The sequence below is a fragment of the Rana temporaria genome, chromosome 2, assembly GCF_905171775.1.
Source record: "Rana temporaria chromosome 2, aRanTem1.1, whole genome shotgun sequence".
Lineage (NCBI taxonomy): Eukaryota > Metazoa > Chordata > Amphibia > Anura > Ranidae > Rana > Rana temporaria.
The window spans coordinates 236,648,846-236,674,198 of record NC_053490.1 but is presented as its reverse complement, the minus strand read 5'-3'; the positions used below and the strand labels follow the sequence as shown (position 1 = coordinate 236,674,198).

Sequence of the window (25,353 nt, the reverse complement as noted above, 5' to 3'; positions counted from 1 at the left end):
TTTTGTGGCTGGTATTTTTACCTCTTGTATACTTTTTCTGGGTCAGTAGTGGAAAAATGTTAAATTAAGGAAAGAGTCTATACGACAGACAAGCAGAGCATATTTAGAATGTAAGGTCAGAAACGGAAGTCACCTTGTTTCTGCAAGGTGGTTTACTTTAAGTATAAAAAGATTTCCTTAAAGAAGACAGCCTCTCCCCTCATCCCTTCCAGACATTAAATACCTCTATTAACTGGACTGGCTAAGAAAGAAACTAATGTCAAACAGAAAAGATGTCCTGAAATGGGGGTATAGTAGGCCTGACTCCAGGTAGTGTCCTCTTAAATTAATAACGAACAGTGGCGAACATTAGTTACCAGAGGGCCCCAATGTGAGAACAGTTTTTGCCTTTGTGATGCCCTGAACTCCCTTATAGTTCTTTATATGAAACCGGGTTCAAGCAATAAACAACCAAATTACATCCAGTCTGAACAGTGTCAATAGGAAATAGAACAGGTATTCTGCATATCTCAAGGTTGTCAAGCAAGGAGTGAATGCATAATGCTACTTGCATATTACAAACTAGGAGTGAGGTAAGGGCATCATGAAGAATGCCACCCGATTTTCTATAATTATCGTAATATATAAGAACCAAGCACCTGGTGTACGTTCATGTGTACCACAACCACTGGAAAATACGATGTTCAGCGTTTTGGAGAGCAACATCTATCTTTGAGATTGTAAGTTACAAATCTCCCCTGGTGGAGGGCACCAACTTATGAGAATCAAAAGACTCCCATGCAGCCCACCTCAACTAATTATATACAGTATATAAACTTATATGATTGTTTACCCACTTGAAATTGACCACAGAGTAAAATTAGAGCCGGTTCACACTTCAGGGGTGACTCGGCAAGGCGTCCTGAAGACGACTTTAGAGGCGACTTGCAAAATGACTTCTGTATAGAAGTCAATGCAAGTCGCCCCCGAAGTCGTACAAGAACCTTTTTCTAAGTTGGAGCGACTTGCATTGCTCCTATTAGAACGCTTCTATTGAATAGAATGGGACGCGACTTGTTAGGCGGCTGAGTCGCCCCAGTGTGAACCGGCTAAAAGTCTATCTTTCTGACCATGTTTGATGTCATACTCATATTTAGTGTGTAAAATGAAGCAGGGTCCACTGTCCCCCACTTACAGAATCTGAGGTTCTGTTATATCTGAATTTGGTGTGGCTGGAAGTTGCTCTGCCTGCACAGCTGTGTCAGACAACAAGTTCTATCTGCCACCCTGGTAGAGGTACTGTAATTCTCAATAAAGCACAAGTGTGGTGATGGCATTGCACTTGCAGTCCGATGATACTTCCTTCAGTTCTGTAAAGCTGGCCATAAGATGTATTAAAATTCAGAAGGGACTGGCCAAATCTTTATCCATGGCTGGAGCCAATTGATCAGTGTAGTCTGACAGCAGAGTCCTTCTGTCAGAATAAAATGTCTGGCTGGTTTCTTCCCACCCAATTTGTGTGGATGCAGGAATCTTTTTTTTCTTTTTCAGCCTACTGGGAGCCATCCCTGCCAGAAGAGCACAGCGATTATTGCTAGCAGCTATTGGATACTAGAAATCCAAAATGCTAGTTGTACCCAAGTCAATCAATGGATGAACTTGGGTACAATCAGCCTGCCCATAGATGGATTGACTTTTGGTCGGTCCCTGCTGAACTACTCGAGATTTGAACCATCTATGGCCGTCTTAATCAACTATCTTCAGCTTTACAGAAGGTCTGTACCCTTGGAACTGTAAGAATGGTCTGCAGAAGCCTGAGCACTGCATCCACAATCCACTGAACACAGTTGCAATACTTTGCAGGCTCAAATGCAAAAAAAATATATATATATATATATATATATATATATATATATATATATATATATATATATATATATATATATATATATATTTAATAAACATTGTTCCAATATGGCTGCAATTTTTTTGTTCTTTTAAAGGCCCTGTTCAAATTTGGCGAGTAAAGCACATTTGGATGCCATTTATTCTTAATGGCACACCAAACATGATGCAATTTTGTTGGGGCAAAACATTGGTGTTTTTGGAGCAGAGAGAGGTCCATTCACAATAAATGATTCAGATCCAAAAACACAAAACATTTGAAAAATGCAGCGAGGTAGCACCTCTCAAGTGTGAATGGGGTCTTAAAGTGGAAATTTAGTCATAGAATTAAAGGGTCACTAAAGGAAAACATTTTTTTAGCTGAAATGACTGTTTACAGGGCATAGAGACATAATAGTTAACTGATTCCTTTTAAAAATGATTAAAAATAGATAAAAAAACAATCATATAATGTGCCTGCAGTGTAGTTTCGTTTTTGCTGTTGTTTGCTGGTTCTCTGATGTACAGAGAGCCACTAGAGGGCAGTCAGCCAATAGAGAGCAGTGATACTTTGTCTAAAACTCCTCAGCACCAATCCAGTTTCGTTTTACACACAATAATCACACCTCCTTGATTAGTCACCACAGTGAGAAATCTCCCAGTACTGTGGTGATCAGGAAACAGACAACCAGGAAGTGTCCAGAACAGAGAGGATTTACAGCAACATGAAAGCAAAAACGAACAATGAGCACATGAAACCAGGACTGCAGCAAGGTAAAGGAAGCTATTTAGCTAAAAAAAAAAATTCCTTTAGTGACCCTTTAAGTCCTACTAGATCACCTTAGGCTGGCCCCCTGACCCCAGGAAGGTATAACTATGTAAACCATAAAAAATAAGCGCCTATGGGTTTTAAAATCCAATAATACTCTCACCCTGCGCTCTGCACATGTTCAGTTATTCTCAATTTTTAGGCACTGAAAAATGTGTAGAGGTCGATCTGCTGACAGCCTTAAGGCAGAATTAAACACTCCTATCCTTTACAACCAAGAAAGCTGCTTCTGTTTGATCTGCAACAGCCATGGTGCTGCACATGTGATTCGTTATGACACCAACGATTTGATGATTGTTTATAGTTGAGGACACAAGCAAATGCTTGTTCAGGTGCTCTGGGCGTCAGCAAAATGATAGCCTCCAGCAGGAAGAAACAGGAGCAATGCTGGAGGCATTTTACAGCACTCTTTTGGAAGCATAATTATTAATATGGAATGCATGTTCCTTGCTAAAAGACATTATTTTTTATCAAATTGTTTTGAGTAAAGTTCCACTTTTATTGTGAATTTTCTAAGTCTTAAATAACAACTTTTAGGCCTCATTCGCACCTCAGAATTCTGGAAACTCCCAGAGAGGTGTGTTTTTGTGTGCGTTTTGTGTGGTATGTGGAAAACCTGCTACAAACACACATGTGGTGCTTGTGGCAAAATGTGAAGTAAAAAAAAAAACTTGAAGTCTAATGCCAGAAAAGGGTATGATGCATTTGCTGTGTAGAGGGCAGCTCATTTGAGTGAACGCGCGTTCCTGTTATGCCTAATGTGAATGGAGGTTTACAGTTGAGATGTAACCGATTTACGGGATTCTCTGCTTTCCTCATTAGCATTCATTTTAAAATATAAAATGGTCCTAAGGTGGGGGTAAAGCATGCTAGAACAGCAGCCTGATGCCTGATTGTAGAAGTAAAATATATGATGGTCCTAAGGTGGGGGTGACGTGCTAGAACAGCAGCTTGATGCCCGATTACAAAAGTAAATTATACAATGGTCCTAAGGTGGGAGTGACGTGTGCTAAAACAGCAGCCTGGTGCCTGATTGCAGAAGTCAAATATACAATGGTCCTAAGGTGGGGGCAAAGCGTGCTAGAACAGCCGCCTGATTGCATAAGATAAACAATGGTCTTAAAGTGGGGCTAAAGAGTGCTAGAACAGCAGCCCGGTGCCTGATTGTAGAAGTAAAATATACAATAGTCCTAAGGAAAAGGTGACGTGTGCTAGAACAGCAGCCCGGTGCCTGATTGTAGAAGTAAAATATACAATAGTCCTAAGGAAAAGGTGACGTGTGCTAGAACAGCAGCCCGGTGCCTGATTGTAGAAGTAAAATATACAATAGTCCTAAGGAAAAGGTGACGTGTGCTAGAACAGCAGCCCGGTGCCTGATTGTAGAAGTAACAATTACACTGACTGGACACTTTATTAGTACACCTGTTAAATTGCTTGGCAACACAAATTGCTAATCAGCCAATCACATGGCAGCAACTCAATGCATTTAGGCATCTAGATGTGATGAATATGACTTTCTGAAGTTCAAATGGAGCATCAGAATGGGGAAGAAATGAGAATTTAAAGCTCTTATCCGTTTCCTCCCCCCGGTGCCACATTTGGCACCTTTCAGGGGGTTACCCATTTTTGACAAGTACCATTCCCCACTTCCAGGGATAGCGGCGTCTCTCGAAAGTTCGGGCCCTCCACTGCCGGGCCAGTTAGAAAGCGCAGCGTGCTTCGTGCATTCGCAGTAGGGAACTTCACTTCCGGGGTCCCCTAGAAGGAATGGCAGCAACTGCACCCTGGACAGGTAAGCTGCAGTATTTGTAGCTGCCGACTGTTAAATTTTGTGGGGGGGCTGGACTTCCTCTTTAAGTGACTTTGAATATGGCATGGTTGTTGGCGACAGATGGCCTGGTCTAAATATTTTAAAAACTGCCGATCTACTGGGATTTTCATGCACAACCATCACTAGGGTTTACAGAGAATGGTCCTAAAAAGAGAAAATATCCAGTGAGTGGCAGTTGTTGAAAATGCCTTGCTGATGTCAGAGGAGAATGGGAAGACTGGTTACAGAGGATAGAAAGGCAACAGTAGCTCAAGTAACCACTCGTTCCAACCAAGGTATGCAGAATACCATCCCTGAATGCAAAACACATCGCACCTTGAAGCAGGTGGGCTACAGAAGCTGCAGATCACACCGGGTGCCACTCCTGTCAGCTAGGAACAGGATACTGAGGCTACAATTTGCACAGGCTCACCAAAATTGGACAATAGAAGATTGGAAAAATGTTGCCTGGTGTGATGAGTCTCAATTTCAGCTGCAATGTTCACATAGAAAGGTCAGAATTTGCTGTAAACATGAAAGCATTGATCCACCCTGCCTTGTATCAGCAGGTGAGGCTGGTGGTGGTTTAATGGTGTGGGGGACATTTTCTTGACACACTTTGGGCCCTTTAGTACCAATTTATCATTGCTTAAACGCCACAGCCTACCTGAGTATTGTTTATGACCATGTCCATCCCTTTATGACTACAGTGTACCCATCTTCTGATGGCTCCTTCCAGCAGGATAATGCACCATGTCACAAAGCTCATTCATCTCCCCACTGGTTTCTTGAACATGACAATGAGGTCACTGTACTCCAATGGCCTCCACAGTCACCAGATCGCAACCCAATTGAGCTCCTTTGGGATGTGGTGGAAAGGGAGATTTGCATTATAAAATGTGCAGCCGACAAAACTGTAGCAACTGCGTGATGCTCTCTTGTCAATATGGACCAAAATCCTCTGAGGAATGTTTCCAACAACTTGGATTAAGGCAGTTCTAAAGGCAAAGGGGGGTCTAACCTGGTACTAGCAAAGTGTACATAATCAAGTGGTTGATAAGTGTACGATGGTCCTAAGGTGGAAGTGTACGATGGTCCTAAGGTGGGGGTGACATGTACTAGAAAAGCAGCCTGGTACCAGATTGCAGAAGTAAAATACAGGACGGTCCTAAGGTGGGGGCGACGTGTGCTAGAACAGAAGCCTGATTGTAGAAGTAAAATATAGGATGGTCCTAAGGTGGGGGTGACGTGTGCTAGAACAGAAGCCCGGTGCCTAATTGTAGAAGTAAAATATAGGATGGTCCTAAGGTGGGGGTGACGTGTGCTAGAACAGCAGCTTGATGCGCAATTGTAGAAGTAAAATATAGGATGATCCTAAGGTGGGGGTGATGCGTGTGCTAAAACAGCAGCCTGATTGTAGACGTAAATTATACGATGGTCCTCAGGTGAGGGTGACATGTACTAGAACAGCAGCCCAGTGCCTGATTGCAAAAGTAAAATACACGATGGTCCTAAGGTGGGGGTGATTTGCTAGAACAGTAGCTTGATGCCCAATTGTAGAAGTAAAATTTAGGATGATCCTAAGGTGGGGTCGACGCGAGTGCTAGAATAGCAGCCTGATTGTAGAAGTAAATTATAGGATGGTCCTAAGGTGGGGGTGACATGTACTAGAACAGCAGCCCGGTGCCTGATTGCAGAAGTAAAATACACAATGATCCTAAGGTGGGGGTAAAGCATGCTAGAACAGAAGCCTGATGCCTCATTGTAGAAGTAAAATATAGGATGGTGCTAAGCTGGGGGTGAAGTGTGCTTGAACAGTAGCCTGATTCTAGAAGTAAATTAAACGATGGTCCTAAGGTGGGGGTGATGTGTGCTAGAACAGAAGCCTGGTGCCTGATTGCAGAAGTAAAATACACAATGATCCTAAGGTGGGGGTAAAGCATGCTAGAACAGCAGCCTGATGCCTCATTGTAGAAGTAAAATATAGGATGGTGCTAAGCTGGGGGTGAAGTGTGCTTGAACAGTAGCCTGATTCTAGAAGTAAATTAAACGATGGTCCTAAGGTGGGGGTGATGTGTGCTAGAACAGAAGCCTGGTGCCTGATTGCAGAAATAAAATATAGGAGGGTCCTAAGGTGGGGGTGACATGTACTAGAACAGAAGCCTGGTGCCAGATTGCAGAAATAAAATATAGGATGGTCCTAAGGTGGGGGTGACGTGTACTAGAACAGAAGCCCGATGCCTGATTGCAGAAATAAAATATAGGATGGTCCTAAGGTGGGGGTGACGTGTACTAGAACAGAAGCCCGATGCCTGATTGCAGAAATAAAATATAGGATGGTCCTAAGGTGGAGTGACACGTACTAGAACAGAAGCCTGATTGTAGAAGTAAATTATACAATGTTCCCAAGATAGGGGTGACGTACTAGAACAGAAGCCCGGTGCCTGATTGCAGAAGTAAAATATAGGATGGTGCTAAGGTGGGGGTGACATGTACTAGAACAGAAGCCCGGTGCCTGATTGCAGAAGTAAAATATATGATGGTCCCAAGGTGGGGGTGACATGTACTAGAACAGCAGCCCGGTGCCTGATTGCAAAAGTAAAATACACGATGGTCCTAAGGTGGGGGTGATTTGCTAGAACAGTAGCTTGATGCCCAATTGTAGAAGTAAAATTTAGGATGATCCTAAGGTGGGGGCGACGCGAGTGCTAGAATAGCAGCCTGATTGTAGAAGTAAGTTATAGGATGGTCCTAAGGTGGGGGTGACATGTACTAGAACAGAAGCCCGGTTCCTGATTGTAGAAGTAAATTATAGGAGGGTCCTAAGGTGGGGGTGACATGTACTAGAACAGAAGCCCGGTGCCTGATTGCAGAAGTAAAATATAGGAGGGTCCTAAGGTGGGGGTGACATGTACTAGAACAGAAGCCCAGTGCCTGATTGCAGAAGTAAAATATAGGATGGTCCCAAGGTAGGGGTGACATGTACTAGAACAGAAGCCCGGTTCCTGATTGCAGAAGTAAAATATAGGATGGTCCTAAGGTGGGGTGACATGTACTAGAACAGAAGCCCGGTGCCTGATTGCAGAAGTAAAATATAGGAGGGTGCTAAGGTGGGGTGACATGTACTAGAACACAAGCCCGGTGCCTGATTGTAGAAGTAAAATATAGGATGGTCCTAAGGTGGGGTGACATGTACTAGAACAGAAGCCCGGTGCCTGATTGTAGAAGTAAAATATAGGAGGGTCCTAAGGTAGGGGTGACGTACTAGAACACAACACGGTGCCTGATTGCAGAAGTAAAATATAGGATGGTCCTAAGGTGGGGTGACATGTACTAGAACAGAAGCAAAATATAGGATGGTCCTAAGGTGGTGGTGACGTGCATGCTAGAACAGCAGCTTGATGGCAGTAGAGGAGAGGAGTGCGTGATGTGACATGGACGGTGCTGCCTGCACTCACTCACATACATAGACAGAGCCGAGTGTGTATACAGCCCGTCCATCCAGTTGTGTGAGTGTAGAGTGGGTGTGGGCGGGGCCTGGGATCGCACTGGTCACCTCCACTCTATAGAAGTAGGTGATTCTCGGTGATTGGTGGGGGGGGACACGCACTCTCTCATGATAACAGCTGCCCTCCATACACCGATAATACAGGGAATAAAGTTTGGGATGACAGGGCGCGGATTAGGGAGAAGCACCCACCTTGTCGATGTCCTCCTCCTCCTCTTCCTCGTCGTCGTCCTCGTCCTCCTCAGAGAAGTCTAGGATCTTGTTGGCGAGCAGCGGATGCCACTGCAGGCACTTTCTCTTGGGTCGCTTGGCCGTGCCTTCTCCGTCCGCGGGCTGGTCTCTGGCGCTGCCTTTCATTACTGTAACCTGAATGACACAATACATCACACAGTTAGACCATCCTAGCGGCCCGGCCAAAACTCATCACAACACAACGTCAGAAAGTGTGCAGGGGTGGGGGGTCTGCAATGGCCTCCGTGCTCATCCCCACCATGCCCGTGCACGTCGCCCTCTGCTTCCTCCTAAACTCCTGTCAGGAGGGCAGCGCTCTCCCCTCTGCCGGTACTCAACGGGACTGAGTACCAGCACCTCTCCGGGACTCACCGTGCCCAGCGCGCCTGCGCAGCACAAGTCTCGCGTCCCCGGCTCGAGCACGGTGCTGCCGCGAGACTTGCCAGCGCATGTGTTGTCGGCGGAGCTAGGGGGGCACCCCGGGCTCGGAGGATGGCGAGACCTGCTCCTGCTGCCCGGGGCACATGCGCTATGAGCGCCCAGCTCCTGGAGTGTGTGGGAGGGGTGGGTGAGGGCCGGGGCAGACGTGTCAGCTGAGGCAGATGTGCACACAGACACCTGTACACTGCTCACATGGAGCACAGATGGGCTGACACAACATGGACACCTCATTCCTCACACCTTCACGAAAATACATTTTTCTGCACATGTCACGTGGAGGCATGAATTGTCACTCTGACGCTTCAAATAAAGTTAAAGAATTAAAAAAAAAAGTAAACCGTGCAATGTACTAAACATTTCTTGCAGCCCTCCCTCTCACACCTCACAGTGACACCTGCCAACACGGTACAGCTGCCCATACATGGGTAGCATTTCCCACCAAAAGGAAAATACCTACCAATATTCTCACAACAATTGTCACTCAAAATATTTAATTTGCACCTAATTAACATTCGCTATTTGGAATTCATGGGCTGTACTTAAGGCGGAGGTCCACCCTAAAAAAAATAACCCAAAAAGCCTACAAAAAATTAGACCAGAAGTGACTGTTACTAGGCAGATCTCCTAATCTGCCACTTCCTTGTCCGCGGCAGAGAGGTGTCTTCTGGGACCTTGTCTGTGTCCCAGGAGACATTCACCCATTCACATAGAGCCGCGTGGCTCGCGCTTGCGCAGTAGGGAATCGGGCAGTGAAGCCGCAACGCTTCACTTCCTGATTCCCTCACAGAGGATGGCGGCGGGGCAGCCGAGACCCGAGCGATTGCTTCACTTCCTGATTCCCTCACAGAGGATGGTGGCGGGGCAGCCGAGACCCGAGCGATTGCTTCACTTCCTGATTCCCTCACAGAGGATGGCGGCGGAGCAGCCGAGCGATTGCTTCACTTCCTGATTCCCTCACAGAGGATGGCGGCGGGGCAGCCGCGACCCGAGCAAAGGCTCGGCTTCCTGATTCCCTCACAGAGGATGGCGGCGGAGCAGCCGCGACCCGAGCAATTGCTCGGCTTCCCGATTCCCTCACAGAGGATGGCGGCGGGGCAGCCGAGACCCGAGTGATTGCTCGGCTTCAGCTGCCAACATCGCAGGCACCCTGGACAGGTAAGTGTCCTTATTAAAAGTCAGCAGCTACAGTGTTTGTTGCTGCTGACTTTTAATTGTTTTCTTTTTTAAGCCGGACTTCCGCTTTAACAAAACCATAAGGCTCCATTCACACCTGAGCGTATCGATTCATTGGCGGTTTTCTAGTGGTTTTTAAGCTTTTTTTGCAGCTTTTTAAAAGCATTTTGGCATAGGATGCATTAAGGTGAAAAAACACAAGGCTTTACAACCCATTTAAAGCGGAGTTCCGGCCACAATTTCACTTTTTAAATATAAATACCCCTGTAATACACAAGCTTAATGTATTCTAGTAAAGTTAGTCTGTAAACTAAGGTCCGTTTTGTTAGGTTGTTACAGCATTTAGAAACTTTATAAAATAGAAATTGACTGGGGCCATCTTAAGTGTGGGCATCATGAAGCCAGACTATGACTTCCTGGATTTCAGCCATGCAGATCTCGCACATGCTCAGTGCTGCACAAGCAATGTAATAGTTTTCAGATCAGGTTTCAGCACCTGTACTGTCCAAGTCACATGATTCTTCGAGACTGGGGAGTGCACAGACTCCTGGAAAGTTACACCCACTACATTCCCAGGAGTCTGTGCGGTGTAGGTTAGGAAGCTTAAGCACCTAGGTGCAGGAAGTAGGAAGATTAACTATTCTGCCTTTCAACAACACTTTGAAGGCATCTAAAAAAAAAAATGTTATTCTTAAAGGACTAATGACATTTTTTTAAAACTACTGATGTAATGTTATATTTATGGGTGGAACTCCACTTTAAAGCGGGGTTCCGGGCATAATTTTTTTTTTTTTGCAAGCTAAAACTAATCACATTAAATAGTCCCTAAAACATATTAATAGCTCCCAGATCATTCCAGAAATAATAGCAAACAGTTGCCTTATATCCTCCAGCTCATGATGTGGCCGTATCCATCATATGTGTGGGCATGCGAAGCCCAGTTCCCTTTTCTTCCTGGTTTTCAGGGAGAGGTGCATGCTGGGCGATTTTTAGGCACAGTAATGCCCAGAGACTCCTGGGAAATGAGTGTCATCGTTTCCCAGGAGGCAATGGGGTCTTAGGACAGGAATTTGAACCACCTAGAACCAGGATTTTTTTTCATTAACCACTTCAATACAGGGCATTTCACCCCCTTCCTGCCCAGACCAATTTTTAGTTTTCATCGCCTTTCTCACTTTGAATGACAATTGCACGGTTGTGCGACGTGACTCCTAAAAAAAATTGACGCCATTTTTTTCCCCACAAATAGAGCTTTCGTTTGGTGGTATTTGATCACCTCTGCGGTTTTTATTTTTTTGCGCTATAAACAAAAGAAGAGCGCCAATTTTGAAAAAAACACAATGGGCCAGATTCACGTAGGGAGCGCGTATTTCTGAGCGGGCATAACGTATCCTATTTACGCTACGCCTCCACAACTTTGACAGGCAACTGCAGTATTCTCAAAGCAAAGTTGCGGCGGCGTAGCGTAAATAGGCCGGCGTAAGCCCGCCTAATTCAATTATGGAACATGTGGGCGTGTTTTATGTTAATGTATTGTGACCCCACGTAAATGACGCTTTTTACGAACGGCGCATGCGCCGTCCGTGAAAGTATCCCAGTGCGTATGCTCCAAATTAACCCACAAAAAGCCAATGCTTTCGACGTGAACTTAAATGACGCACAGCCCTATTCGCGAACGACTTACGCAAACGACGTAATCGACGGAAAATTCGACGCTGGCCCGACGTCCATACTTAACATTGGCTGCGCCTCATATAGCAGGGGTAACTTTACGCCGGAAAAAGCCTAACGTAAACGACGTATCTGTACTGCGTCGGCCGGGCGTACGTTCGTGAATTGGCGTATCTAGCTGATTTACATATTCTAGGTGTAAATCAGCGTACACGCCCCTAGCGGCCAGCGTAAATATGCAGTTAAGATACGACGTCGTAGGCGACTTACGCTGGTCGTATCTTAGCAAAATTCTGGCGTATCTGATTCTTTGAATTAGGCGCCAAGATACGACGCCTCAGACTCAGAGATACGACGGCGTATCTGGAGATACGCCGTCGTATCTCCTACGTGAATCTGGCCCATTATCTTTTACTTTTTGATTTAATAAATATGTATTTTTTTAAAAAAAACAAACAATTTTTTTCCTCAGTTTAGGCCGATACGTATTCATCTACATATTTTTGGTAAAAAAAAAAAATCGCAATAAGCGTATTTGATCGTTTTGCGCAAAAGTTCTAGCATCTACAAAATAGGGAATAGAATTATGGATTTTTTTTTTTTTTTTTTAGTAATGGCAGCGATCTGCGATTTTTATTGTGACCGTGACATTACGGTGGACATATCGGACACTTTTGACACATTTTTGGGACCATTCACATTTATACAGCGATTAGTGCTATAAAACTGCACTCATTACTGTGTAAATGTGACTGGCAGCGAAGGGGTTAACACTAGGGGGCGCTGAAGGGGTTAATATGTTCCCTAAAGTCTGTTCTAACTGTAGGGGGAGGGGACTCACAAGAGGAGGAGAACGATGTGTGTTTCTCTGTACTGGGAACACACATCAGTCTCCTCACCGCTGACAGGACATGGATCTGTGTGTTTACACACACAGATCCATGGTCCTGCCCTGATTGTGGGCAATCGCGGGTGCCCGGCGGACACCCCGTAGCCACCCGGGAAGGCAAGGACGTCATATGATGTCCACCTGGAGGGAGGGTTCCCGCCGATGTCATTTTTCAATGACTCTGTAGGGAAAGGGTTAAAGGCAAGCTGTTAATAGAAAGTAAATTTTTAGGGTGGAATTCCGCTTTAAGTATCATATGGTCCATAAAAACGAAACAGTCAGTTGAAAAGTAGACTATATTGTTAAAAAACATGGCTGCATCCAAAAAGCTTGACATGTTTCGTGGTCAAATACCACTTCCTCAAGAGCAGGACGCAGAACATATCAGCAAAGGACTATGAATACCAATGTTGTATATTATTTGGCAAAGTCATGAAAAAAAAGGAGTAAAGATGGGAGGAGAAGAGCTAACCACCCTACTGTACTTACATGGTTAACAGTTTAAAAAAATATGCAATATTATGGGCACAGGGCTGCTAGGAACATCTTTCCCGGGAGCTGAGGTATGGAGAGCCAGAGAGAGGTTGGGCGCTGAAACACAACCCCAGGGGAGAGAGAGCTGCCACACTGTGTCCAATGATGATGCAGAAGGAAACATACAAAAGTACCTATGAAATTAATAGTAGTGTCCACCTATCACATAAATATAAAATAAGAGTTGATAGAGTAAATCAGGGGTGCCAAACCAGTGGCCCAGGGGCCACATGTGGCCCGTGGAGCCCACTGATGAGGCCCATGATCTCCTGCTCTTTGATAGAATAGAATACTGTTATTAAAGGTGTAATTATGGTGTAATTATGGTGTGGAGAAAGCCTCTTGAGGGGGGAGGGGATGAGCAGGAGTGTCAGGACGCCCACTAACACACAGATCCTTTCTCTAGCTGCAAAGTAGAGAGTGCCCTGACTTGCCTGCTCGCCCCCTCCTCCCTCAAGAGACTTTTTCCACACCAGGGAGAAAGCCTTACATTACGGTGTGTAGTTACAGACAGAACAGGAAGTGAGCATCTCTCAAAAGAAATTAGGACATTTAAAACCAAAATTGAAAGATGAGATTAGTGAAGGAGGACTGCACTAAGGTAAAGGAAGCTATTTAGGGAGAAAAAAAAATTCCTTTACAACCCCTTTAAAAATGTTGCTCGTCTTGCAAAACGCTCTCAAACCAAGGTTTTACTGTATTTGTTTTGGTTTCTTTGTATGTATGGATTGCATAAGTTGTTACTGACATGTGGTGAAAATTTCATGTCAATAACACCTTTAGCTTAGGTTCACATTGGTACGATTTGGCATGCAATTTGACATGTCATCTATTGCCGGCAATAACACCATCCAAATCAGTGCGGAGCCGACTTTGCAGCCCAAGGTGCAGAAACCCGCACAGATGTATGTCAAATCACCCCCGAAAGTCAGACTGCATTGCTGGGTTGAAATCATGTTGAACTTGCACGATTTCTAACCCCGCAACAATGTGAACCTAGGCTTAAGCCACATACACACAACCATTTTTCATGACGAGAAAAATGCCATTTTTAAATTGGTCATTAAAAACGATCGTGTTTAGGCTCCAGAGCATTTTTCTCGACGTAAAAAATAAAAAATTTAGAACATGCTCTAATGTTTCGCGTTGTTTTTCACGTTGTGAAAAACGGTCATGTGCAGACTTTAACGGAAAAAAATCGCAAGTTATGAGACGGGAGCACTCGATCTGGTAAAACTAGCATTTGTAATGGAGATAGCACATTCGTCACGCTGTAACAGACTGAAAAGCACGAAGACTGAAAAGCGGGAATCGTCTCTCACCAAACTTTTACTAACACGAAATCAGCAAAAGCAGCCCAAAGGGTGGTGCATCCGAATGGAACTTCCCCTTTATAGTGCTGTCATACGTGTTGTACGTCACGGCGCTTTGCGCAAGCATTTTTTTCACGATCGTGTGTATGCAAGGCAGGCTTGACAAGAATCGCGTCGAGAAAAACATAGTTTTTTCCATGACATTAAAAACGGTCGTGTGTACGTGGCATTAGAAATATATTTACCTAGAAAAATGGTTACATGTTTAATACTTATTTTGCCCACTGTATATGTGGCCTCTCAGTGGATGGGCCTTAATGCAGACAGGCCGCATATATGCGTAATAAAATGTAAACAATGCTGTGCCAAGAGCACGCTCCCGGCACAGCTACTGGCAAGTAATGGAAAGCTCCTGATCATTACTTTATGATCCCGGCATCTGAAACCTCTGAGGCCTCGTACACACGAGGGGACATGTCCGATGAAAACGGTCCGCGGACCGTTTTCATCGGATATGTCCGTTTGGAGATTTCTGTCTGATGGTTGTACACACCATCAAACAGAAATCCGCGCGGACAGGATACGCGGTGACGTGGCCGCGCCGTCGCCGCGACGATGACGCGGCGACGTGCGCCACCCTGGAAGGCCAATGCTTCCACGCATGCGTCGAATCACTTCGACGCATGCAAGGGCTTTCGGCCGAGTGGACATGTCCGGTGAGTCGTACAGACGACCGAACATGTCCGACGGACAGGTTTCCAGCGGACATGTTTCTTAGCATGCTAAAAAATTTTTGTCCGCTGGAAAACGGTCGGCTGGACAAATGTCCGCTGGAAAACGGTCCGATAGGCCGTACACACGACCAAACATGTCCGCTGAAACTGGTCCGCGGACCAGTTTCAGCGGACATGTTCGGTCGTGTGTACGAGGCCTTAAAGCACTGGGAGGCACCCACGCCAAGGGGATAATATACTTAATTTTATCATGCAGGCTTGTGTGAACCAGCCGTAACATTGTAACTATTAGTTTATACAGACAGCCAAGAGGCCAGTGGCGGCCCCCCCCCTCCTGTAGTTATTAAAAAAAGGAAAAAAAATGGGCCCTTTAAGACATTAAGAATGTCGTTCTGCAGCGCCGCCCCCTCTGGCTCTTGCAAATAACATAAATTCATGCATTGCATAAATGTATGTTATTGTGGCCAGCTGCCACTGGTCTATTCAGATGGCCGGACATAGAGTTCCGGTTACCTGAATAACGGCAGCTGGTTGGCTGTGCGGAAGTGCCTATCAGAGCCAGCGGCTCTGATAGGCTTTCCGAATACAGCCCCTGGGCTCCCGGATGTCTTATCCTCGGAACGTACGGGGGCTGCGTCCCTTGGATAAGACTGATGGCCGTCTCAGCCAATCATTTTCACCGATTCTGGTTATCGGTAACCTGATTGGCTGAAGCGTCATCGAGGGCGGGAGAGGACATCGAGGGACGTGGAAGCAGAAAGGTAAGTGCATTTTACAGGGCACAGCGACGACAATGGGCACAGAGGCGACAAAGGGCACAGTGGCATCAATGGGTACAAAAGAAGGGAAACAATATCTAACGAGTGGACATTGATGGTCAGACTTTGAGGCCAAGGAAGTAAGTTAAAAAATGTTTAATTCGATAGCATATAAATACAAAAAATACAGAAATAATACAAAAAATTGTTATTATTAGTAGCCACTGTATATTCCTCAGAAGTCGCCAACGCACGTTTCGCCGTGGGGCTTCTTCAGGACGAAGACGAGGAATGCATATTTAGCATAGAGACAGATTTGTGTATGACATATGGTCCTCAGTGGAAGCATCCATAAGGTATATATGATGCACAATAAATGACAACATTCGTCAGGATGCAGTTTTGGCAGGAATTTGCATGCGCAACACCTGGAATCTTTGGTAAGCCAATAGAGGTCAAAACGAAAAATCCATGGGTTGCAGGGCTAGAAAGTCCCTGACACACTGCACAGCTCAAAAAAGACTAATTAAAATGATCTTAGGTTTGCTGGGACAGCAGATCGTAGTCGGCATATATAGCCTATGAAGCCAAATGTTCAGGTCAGTAACGCCGCTGATGAACATGCGCTGTATTTAAAACAGGAGGCCATGGAGCGGCGAAAGGTAAAGGTATCTGTGTCCCAGGGTGTACACGAGGCAACAGGGTGTTGCCTCATGTACACCCTGGGACACAGATACCTTTACCTTTCGCCGCTCCATGGCCTCCTGTTTTAAATACAGCGCATGTTCATCAGCGGCGTTACTGACCTGAACATTTGGCTTCATAGGCTATATATGCCGACTACGATCTGCTGTCCCAGCAAACCTAAGATCATTTTAATTAGTCTTTTTTGAGCTGTGCAGTGTGTCAGGGACTTTCTAGCCCTGCAACCCATGGATTTTTCGTTTTGACCTCTATTGGCTTACCAAAGATTCCAGGTATTGCGCATGCAAATTCCTGCCAAAACTGCATCCTGACGAATGTTGTCATTTATTGTGCATCATATATACCTTATGGATGCTTCCACTGAGGACCATATGTCATACACAAATCTGTCTCTATGCTAAATATGCATTCCTCGTCTTCGTCCTGAAGAAGCCCCACGGCGAAACGTGCGTTGGCGACTTCTGAGGAATATACAGTGGCTACTAATAATAACAATTTTTTGTATTATTTCTGTATTTTTTGTATTTATATGCTATCGAATTAAACATTTTTTAACTTACTTCCTTGGCCTCAAAGTCTGACCATCAATGTCCACTCGTTAGATATTGTTTCCCTTCTTTTATACTTTACAGATGTGGCCCATGTGAGTGCTTTCCTTACGTTTTTTCCCATTTCTTCTATTTTTCCCCCCCCTTTTTTTCTTTTCACTCTTTTTCTTTCTTCCCTTTCCCCCTTCCTTTTTTTCTTCTCCTTTCTGTTTTTCCTTCTCCCTCCCTCTAGCTCCTTATCTTTTCCCTTCCTTTTTTGAATCAATGGGTACAGTGGTGACAAAGGGCACAGTGGTGACAAAGGGCAAAGTGGCATCAATTAAAGGGTACAGTGACATGCACAGTGGCAACAATGGGCACAGTGGTGACAAAGGGCACAGTGGTGACAATGGGCACAGTGGCAACAATTAAAGGGCACAGTGACATGCACAACATGGCAACAATGGGCACAGTGGTGACAATTAAAGGGCACAGTGGTGACAATTGGCACAGTGGCGACAATTGAGGGGCACGGTGGCTGCGTTTGATGGCATGGCACAGTGGTGACAATTGATGGCACAGTGGCTGTGTTTGATGGCATGGCACAGTGGCTGCGTTTGATGGCATGGCACAGTGGTGACAATTGATAGCACAGTGGCTGCGTTTGATGGCATGGCACAGTGGTGACAATTGATAGCACAGTGGCTGCGTTTGATGGCATGGCACATTGGTGACAATTGATGGCACAGTGGCTGTGTTTGATGGCATGGCACAGTGGTGACAATTGATGCCACAGTGGCTGCGTTTGATGGCATGGCACAGTGGCTGCGTTTAATGGCATTGCACAGTGGTGACAATTGATGGCACAGTGGCTGTGTTTGATGGCATGGCACAGTGGTGACAATTGATGGCACAGTGGCTGCATTTGATGAGCACAGTGAGGCTGCAATTTTTAATTTTTTTTGCGCCCCCCCAAAAAAAATTTGAGCACCAGCCGCCACTGCAAGAGGCAGTAAAACAGGCAGTTGAGCTGCACTTTTACCACCCGCCCAACCATCATCCATTAAGTCTGTGGCAAGACTTAAAAATTGCTGTTCACAGACACTCTCCATCGAATCTGACAGAGCTTGAGCTATTTTGCAAAGAAAAATGTGGGGAACATAGCCATGTGGGAAACCCCTCATTAAAGGGGGCTTCCAGCACCCTCCCCATATTGTGAGCAAGTGGCCTGGTATGGTTCAGGAGGGGGGGACACTCGCTCATCCCCCCCTTTCCTGGCCTGCCATGGCTGCTTGCTTGAATGAGGGTCTGGTATGGATTTTGGGGGGATCCCACGCCATTTTTCATTTAAATTTTGGGGGGGAAACCAACGCTGTTTTTATTTTATTTTGGCATGGTGTTCCCCTTAATATCCATACCAGACACGAAGGGCCTGGTATGGACTAGGGGAGGGAACCCACGTCAATTTTTTTTAAATTGATGTTTATCTCTATTGCCGAGATGCGGCAATACGATACAGCCCCAAACTATTTTAAATGAAATTTTTTCCTTTAGAAATTAAAATTTGCTGTAGCACAGTTGTGGTGGCGGTAAATAAAATTAATATTTTTGTGTTATGATTAGGACCACTGAAATGTTGCCTTTCTTTCATTATATCGTTTATTTGTTTATTTCCTTTTATTTCTTGATCGATATAAGAATATAATACATATGTATGTGGGTGTATTAGAATTTTTTTTTCCTTAAGAGACATTATAGAGTTAACCAACCCTTCAGGAAATGATTAAGTGAAGATAGCTGTTGTCGCTCCCTTCTACTGCACTCCTAAACTCCCTCCTTCCGGCCCATCCCATCGAGTGAAGAAGATGGCCCCCAAGGACTTTGAAACATGTGCCACGATGCCAAGAACAGACGTCACAGGGGCGTGGAATAAGGGACTATATATGGACTAAGCCAATGAAATGTGTTCACAAGTGTGATGTCATGTTGTTAATAAAAGGAGCCGCACAGGCTCCATCTCTTTCTCTTGAGGCTGAACATTGCAAAGGTGAAGATTTTTTTCTTTCTGGTCTACATGTTTCACTATTATGATTTGGGTCAAACGGCAGAAATGGGTTTCGCCCTGAGAATTGTGTCAGGGGTGTCATCTTTATTACAGTCAGGCCCCATACTCACGAGCAAACATGTCTGCTGAAACTGGCCCGCAGGCCAGTTTCAGCAGACATGTTTGGTCGTGTGTGGGCGCGAGCGGGCCGAATTCCAGCAAACATTTGCCCGCCGGGCCTTTTCCCAGCAGACAAATATTCCTGGACTTGTTTTAAAACAGTCCGCTGGAATTCTGCCCGCTCGGACATGTACGGTCGTCAGTACAGACCTACCGTACATGTCCAGGCGCCCGCCGTCCCTCGCATGCGTCGAATGACTTCGACGCATGCGTGGAAGCATTTTAAAGGCGGGCCGCCCACGTCGCCGCGTCATTGTCGCGGCGACACCGCGTCATCGACGCGGCGACACCGCGGACACGCCCCGCGTATTGTTTACGCGCGGACTTCTGTACGATGGTGTGTACAACCATCGTACAGAAGCCCTCTGGCAGACATGTATGGTGGAAACGGTCCGACGGACCGCTTTCACCATACATGTTTGGTCGTGAGTACCCGGCCTTAAACACACGAGAAAGATGCACCACTTTACAGGCAGACTAAGGGGACCCCCAGGCACAATATTTAAAATAAATATTTCATTATGATTGTTTTTAACCACTTGCTGACGGCCGTACGACTTTGTACGGCCTCAGCGCGGCTCCCAATTTCTAACAGGCCGTGTTTTTACGGCCTCTCCTTTACACGTTCCCCGCGCGCGCTCCCGAGCGCGCGGCGGGGAACTTCTGTACTGGCCGTGTCCCTTGGACACAGCCAGTCACAGATCGCCGTGAACGGCCAATCGGAGCGGCCGTTTCCTAGGCGATCTGTGCGGCCAATGAGAGATGATCTCATATGTTTACATATGAGATCATCTCTCATTCCCGGCTCTCGCAGACAGCGGTGCTGTCAGGGGAGAGAGGAGACGGATCTGTGTCTCTTGTACATAGAGACATAGATCGGTCACCCCCCCAGTCACCCCCCCTCCCCCACAGTTAGAACACTAATTAGGGTACACATTTAACCCCTTCCTCACCCCCTAGTGTTAACCCCTTCCCTGCCAGTCACATTTATACAGTAATTAGTGCATATTTATAGCACTGATTGCAGTATAAATGTGAATGGCGCCAAAAATGTGTCAAAAGTGTCCGATGTGTCCGCCATAACGTCGCAGTCCCAATAAAAATCGCAGATCGCCGCCATTTCTAGTAAAAAAAAAGCATTTATACAGTAATTAGTGCATATTTATAGCACTGATTGCAGTATAAATGTGAATGGCGCCAAAAATGTGTCAAAAGTGTCCGATGTGTCCGCCATAACGTTGCAGTCCCAATAAAAATCGCAGATCGCCGCCATTTCTAGTAAAAAAAAAATTTATACAGTAATTAGTGCATATTTATAGCACTGATTGCAGTATAAATGTGAATGGCGCCAAAAATGTGTCAAAAGTGTCCGACGTGTCCGCCATAACGTCGCAGTCCCAATAAAAATCGCAGATCGCCGCCATTTCTAGTAAAAAAAAAAAAAAATAATAATAATAATTCTGTCCCTTATTTTGTAGGCGCTATAACTTTTGCGCAAACCAGTCGCTTATTGCGATTTTTTTTTTTTTTACTAAAAATATGTAGAATACGTATCGGCCTAGACTGAGGATTAAAAAAAAACGTAAAAAAAAAAAATTGAGCTATTTATTATAGCAACAAAGTAAAAATATTTTATTTTTTTTCAAAATTGTCGCTCTATTTTTGTTTATAGCGCAAAAAATAAAAACCGCAGAGGTGATCAAATACCACCAAAACAAAGCTCTATTTGTGGGGAAAAAAGGACGTTAATTTTGTTTGGGAGCCACGTCGCACGACCGCGCAATTGTCAGTTAAAGCGACGCAGTGCCGAATCGCAAAAAGTCCTCTGGTCAGGAAGGGGTTTAAGTGCCCAGTAAGGAAGTGGTTAATCATTATTAAAATCACTTCTCCTGAAAAAAAATCAGTTTTAAAAACTTTTTTGCATTGATACATGTACCCTGGAGCAGTACCTGGGTTCCCAAACACTTTTTATGGCAATAACAACTCAAGGTGGGCACCCGACGAAGTATCATATTAATACCATCCCATGAGATGTGGGCACACACCTCATCCGCACACAGGATGGACAGATATCTATGGATGACTTTCCTCACCTCATTAAATTCTGCACTGTAGGGAGTAGACAGGGTTAACCTATTTTTATGTGTATTACTTTGGTTCCTCCTTTTCTTCCTTAAAAGGTCATCCCTGTTCTTGTCGCTAGCAATAGTCATGGCTCTGTCCATCACCTATTTGGGATAACCTCTGTCTAGAAATCATTTGTACAAAAGGGAGGCTTCCTGCCCAAATGTCTGGCCATTGCTGCAGATGCACTTGACCTGCAAAAACTGGCCCAGCTAATAACAAGAAATTGCCCAACAAAGGTTTTCTATACATTTTCAAGATAACCTTTAAGTTCATGTCTGTCAGACAAACATCTATATAACAGATCATCGGCATGACCTGTACAGAATATTTTTTATTTAAATGGTTGCAGCATAGCTTCTTGTGGAGAGGGCAAACCAATGGGGAGCTGTACCCAACTGAACATATCGGGAGAAAATATGTGGCTGTAGTAACTAATCCCATTTAAAGGGGAAAGCGCATTTAGACCAATCCAATAAGTATATAGGTCCATACAGTAAGAGGAGTCGTCGGTGCTGGAGGACAGCACATGGTGTTTATTATTAGGATACCTATTGCATGAAGGATAGAACACCATTTTGGGACTGATTTTTGCAATTGTGTTTCTGTATTAATATTGCTGTACAGTTGGAACCTGGTGTTTTGCGTTTGGGGTTTTCCACCAACATTCACTTACGCAAAAGGTTTTTAAGTTTTGCCATTGGAAGGGTTATGAAATGCATGTTATTTCTAAATGTGTGTACACACGAGAATTACAAATATTGACGAATTATAGACACCGGTGGGGGGTTTCACCATCACTAATATTCCACTATTATATAATATTAGGTTTTATTTTTATTTTTTGAGGGTGATGCTATTGCAAATGTGCACTACATTTCCCCCCCTGAGGGGGTATCACCATCATTAATATATTGCAATTGTATATAGTAAAAAGTCTCATTTTGATTTAGGGAGGGCAGCATTAACTATTGGTTTGTATCATTTTGAGGCGTGGGAACACATATCAATGCATGAAGCAACCAACGCTTTTAGGCTTTAAGAATAAAACAAAAAAACATTTTCACACTTAGCGGTTGCGCAATAGTCTTTTTTTTTTTTACAGCAAACTCCGGCCACATACCACTGTTTCCCATTCACTGCAACCTAGTGGTGTTCTGTCCCCTTTCTTTGTTGCATCAGCTGATCACCTCCATGATCAAATCAAGTCCAGCCAAGATGGCTGCCCCCTACACTGGAGATATTCTATAGATGAGCCTTGCAACTGGTCTTCCTAAAGATAACTGCTGCCCTTTTGCATTAATGAATATTCAGTTTCACCCTGTCCAGACTGCAGAAGGATTATACAGCAGCAACAAAGGAAGAAGCTCCACAGCAGTTATCAGCTACAGTCAAGGTTACAGCTACAAATGTTAAATTTGAAATATAAATGTGTTCTTGAATAAAAAGATGTAGTTTTAATGTTACTTAATGAGTGCTACATTTTACAGGACTCATGGTATGTGCAGGACATTCCTGGGTTAACATCTATGTGTTATGGTTAAGTTTTCTAAAAAGTGTGGTAAGTGAGCTAAAACCTGTGTTTCTAGTTCATATTGACATTATGCAATGTATACATGTACATGTGTTACCAATCTTTCTGAATGGCACCCCAATGGATATAAACTGTAGGGAACTGCACAACTGTGCTATATCACACCACAACATACATATGTGAATGACGCGGTGCACTGTGTTGCCATAAATAATGCAAATGTGTCATTTATTGTGTTCAGAGTAAATAGACAGCTTTTGTGTCAGTACATGAAAATGATTGCTTTAAAGTTTTCAAAGATGGAATTGGCCCTTAACCACTTAACCCCCGGACCATATTGCTGGTCAAAGACCAGAGCACTTTTTGCGATTCGGCACTGCGTCGCTTTAACTGACAATTGCGTGGTCGTGCAACGTGGCTCCCAAACAAAATTGGCGTCCTTTTTTTCCACAAATAGAGCTTTCTTTTGGTGGTATTTGACCACTTCTGCGGTTTTTAGTTTTTGCGCTATAAACAAAAATAGAGCGACAATTTTGAAAAAAAAATATATTTTCTACTTTTTACCATAATGAATATTACCAAAAATATATTAAAAAACAATTTCTTTCCTCAGTTTAGGCCGATACGTATTCTTCTACATATTTTTCGTTAAAAAAAATCGCAACAAGTGTTTATTGATTTGTTTGCGCAAAAGTTATAGAGTTTACAAAATAGAGGATAGTTTTATGGCATTTTTATTAATATTTTTTACTAGTAATGGCGACGATCTGCGTTTTTTTTCTGGTAGAAATGGAACTTCCACTGATCGGATTTCAGGGTATCTGCTCCCACTTCCGGGCATAGATTGCCGCACTTTGTGCAGTGAACTACGCAATGTCTGGCCCCTCCTCCCCCCCAATGTCTTCTGGGAGACACACAGGTCCCAGAAGACAGCAGATCGCACAGAGCAACTCGCGCATGCTCAGTAGGAAGGATGAGGCTGTGAAGTCGTAAGGATGTCGGCACCTTCACTCGGACCCGAGGGACGGGTTGGCTTCGGGTGAGGACATTGCGGGCTCCCTGGACAGGTAAGTGTCCTTATATTAAAAAGTCAGCAGCTGCAGTATTTGTAGCTGCTAACTTTAAAAATTTCCGTTCAAAAGCTCACATCGGACTTTTGCAGTCGAAATTTCCGATCGTGTGTACGGGGCATAAGAGTTATTATGGGGAAAAAGGTGTCTCCACTGAAGCTTTATCACCAATCCTTGTTTTCATAACCACCCAAAATGTTCAAAATCCAATTGTCATTGGGACAAAAAGTGAGGTGAAATCTTCTGAAAAGGGCCGCAGACAGCAAAACAAACATTACAGCGGTGGTAACCCTTCCCTATGCTATCCATAAAGCATTACCGTTACCTCTTATCGAACAGAGCAATTGTTATATTTCTGCTATTCAGCTGTAACGCTCTGATTACTTAATGTAGGATTATAGGCAAAAAAAAAAACACTCAAGTTAGCCCAGTTTTTTTGTATAGTGTGAAAGACGATTTTATGCTGAGTAAATAGACACCTAACATGTCATGCTTTAAAATTGCTTGTAAACAAAAAAAAAAAAATTGCGCACACTTGTGGAATGGCGACAAACTATGGTACTGAAAAATCTCCATAGGTCACGCTTTAAATTTTTTGAAGGTTACCTGTTTAGAGTAATGCCTTGTACACACGACCGTTTTTCACGACGAGAAAACTGCCATTTTTTATATTGGTCGAGAAAACCGGTCGTGTGTATGCTCCCTAGCAGTTTTCTCAACAAAAAAACTGCCCGCAAAAAAAAATGAAACCAACTCTCTTTTTTCTCGTCGTGTTTCCCATCAGTCTTTTTCTCGTCGCAAAAAACGGTCGTGTGTATGCTTTTCCGAGTGGGGAAAAAAACGCACATGCTCAGAATCAAGTATGCAGCCCAAAGGGTGGTGCCATTTGAAAGGAACTTCCCCTTTATAGTCCTGTCGTACGCGTTATACGTCACCGCGCTTTGGTCAGATGTTTTTTTGCATGAACATGTGTATGCAAGTCAGGCTGGAGAGGAATCACATCGTGAAAAACGACGGCTTTTTGAATGTCAGGAAAAAAACGATGGTGTGTACGCGGCATTACAGAGGAGGTCTTGTGCTAGAAATATTGCTCTCACTTTAATGATCACGGCGATACCTCAAATGTGTGATTTGAACACCATTGGATCAACTTCAGTACAACCAGCCTGTCGGATTTTTTACATGCGATTACTACCGGTGACTATAGCTGCTAGCAGTAATCTTTGTTGTAAGCCAACAGGGCTCAAGTCCTGCGGGAACGCGTGGGAACGAAGTTCCTGCACTTTTTTCACAGCAGGAACTCAGTTCCCTTTGCAGGACTAGAGCAGCTGAACCGCCCAAGCCAATCCTTCACTAAACGGCGATGCCCAGCTCGAGTCACTGTCAGGGGCAGGCGAACCTTAGTAACTAAAGAT

The 25,353-nt window shown here is 44.4% G+C and overlaps 1 protein-coding gene across 4 annotated transcripts in view; it reads right to left on the bottom strand.

Annotated features, from left to right (window-relative positions):
• BBX (BBX high mobility group box domain containing) overlaps positions 1-8,713 on the bottom strand; it is a 93,907-nt gene extending 85,194 nt beyond the window's left edge. For 2 of the 4 annotated variants that reach the window (XM_040336635.1, XM_040336636.1), the window contains exons 1-2: positions 8,614-8,713; positions 8,203-8,376 (exon numbers count right to left, since the gene is read on the bottom strand). In XM_040336635.1, coding sequence (XP_040192569.1) covers positions 8,203-8,367 — 165 coding nt within the window. In that variant the 5' untranslated portion in view covers positions 8,368-8,376; positions 8,614-8,713. The other 2 variants (XM_040336638.1, XM_040336637.1) reach the window with 2 other exon arrangements.
• Positions 8,714-25,353: the final 16,640 nt, after the last annotated feature.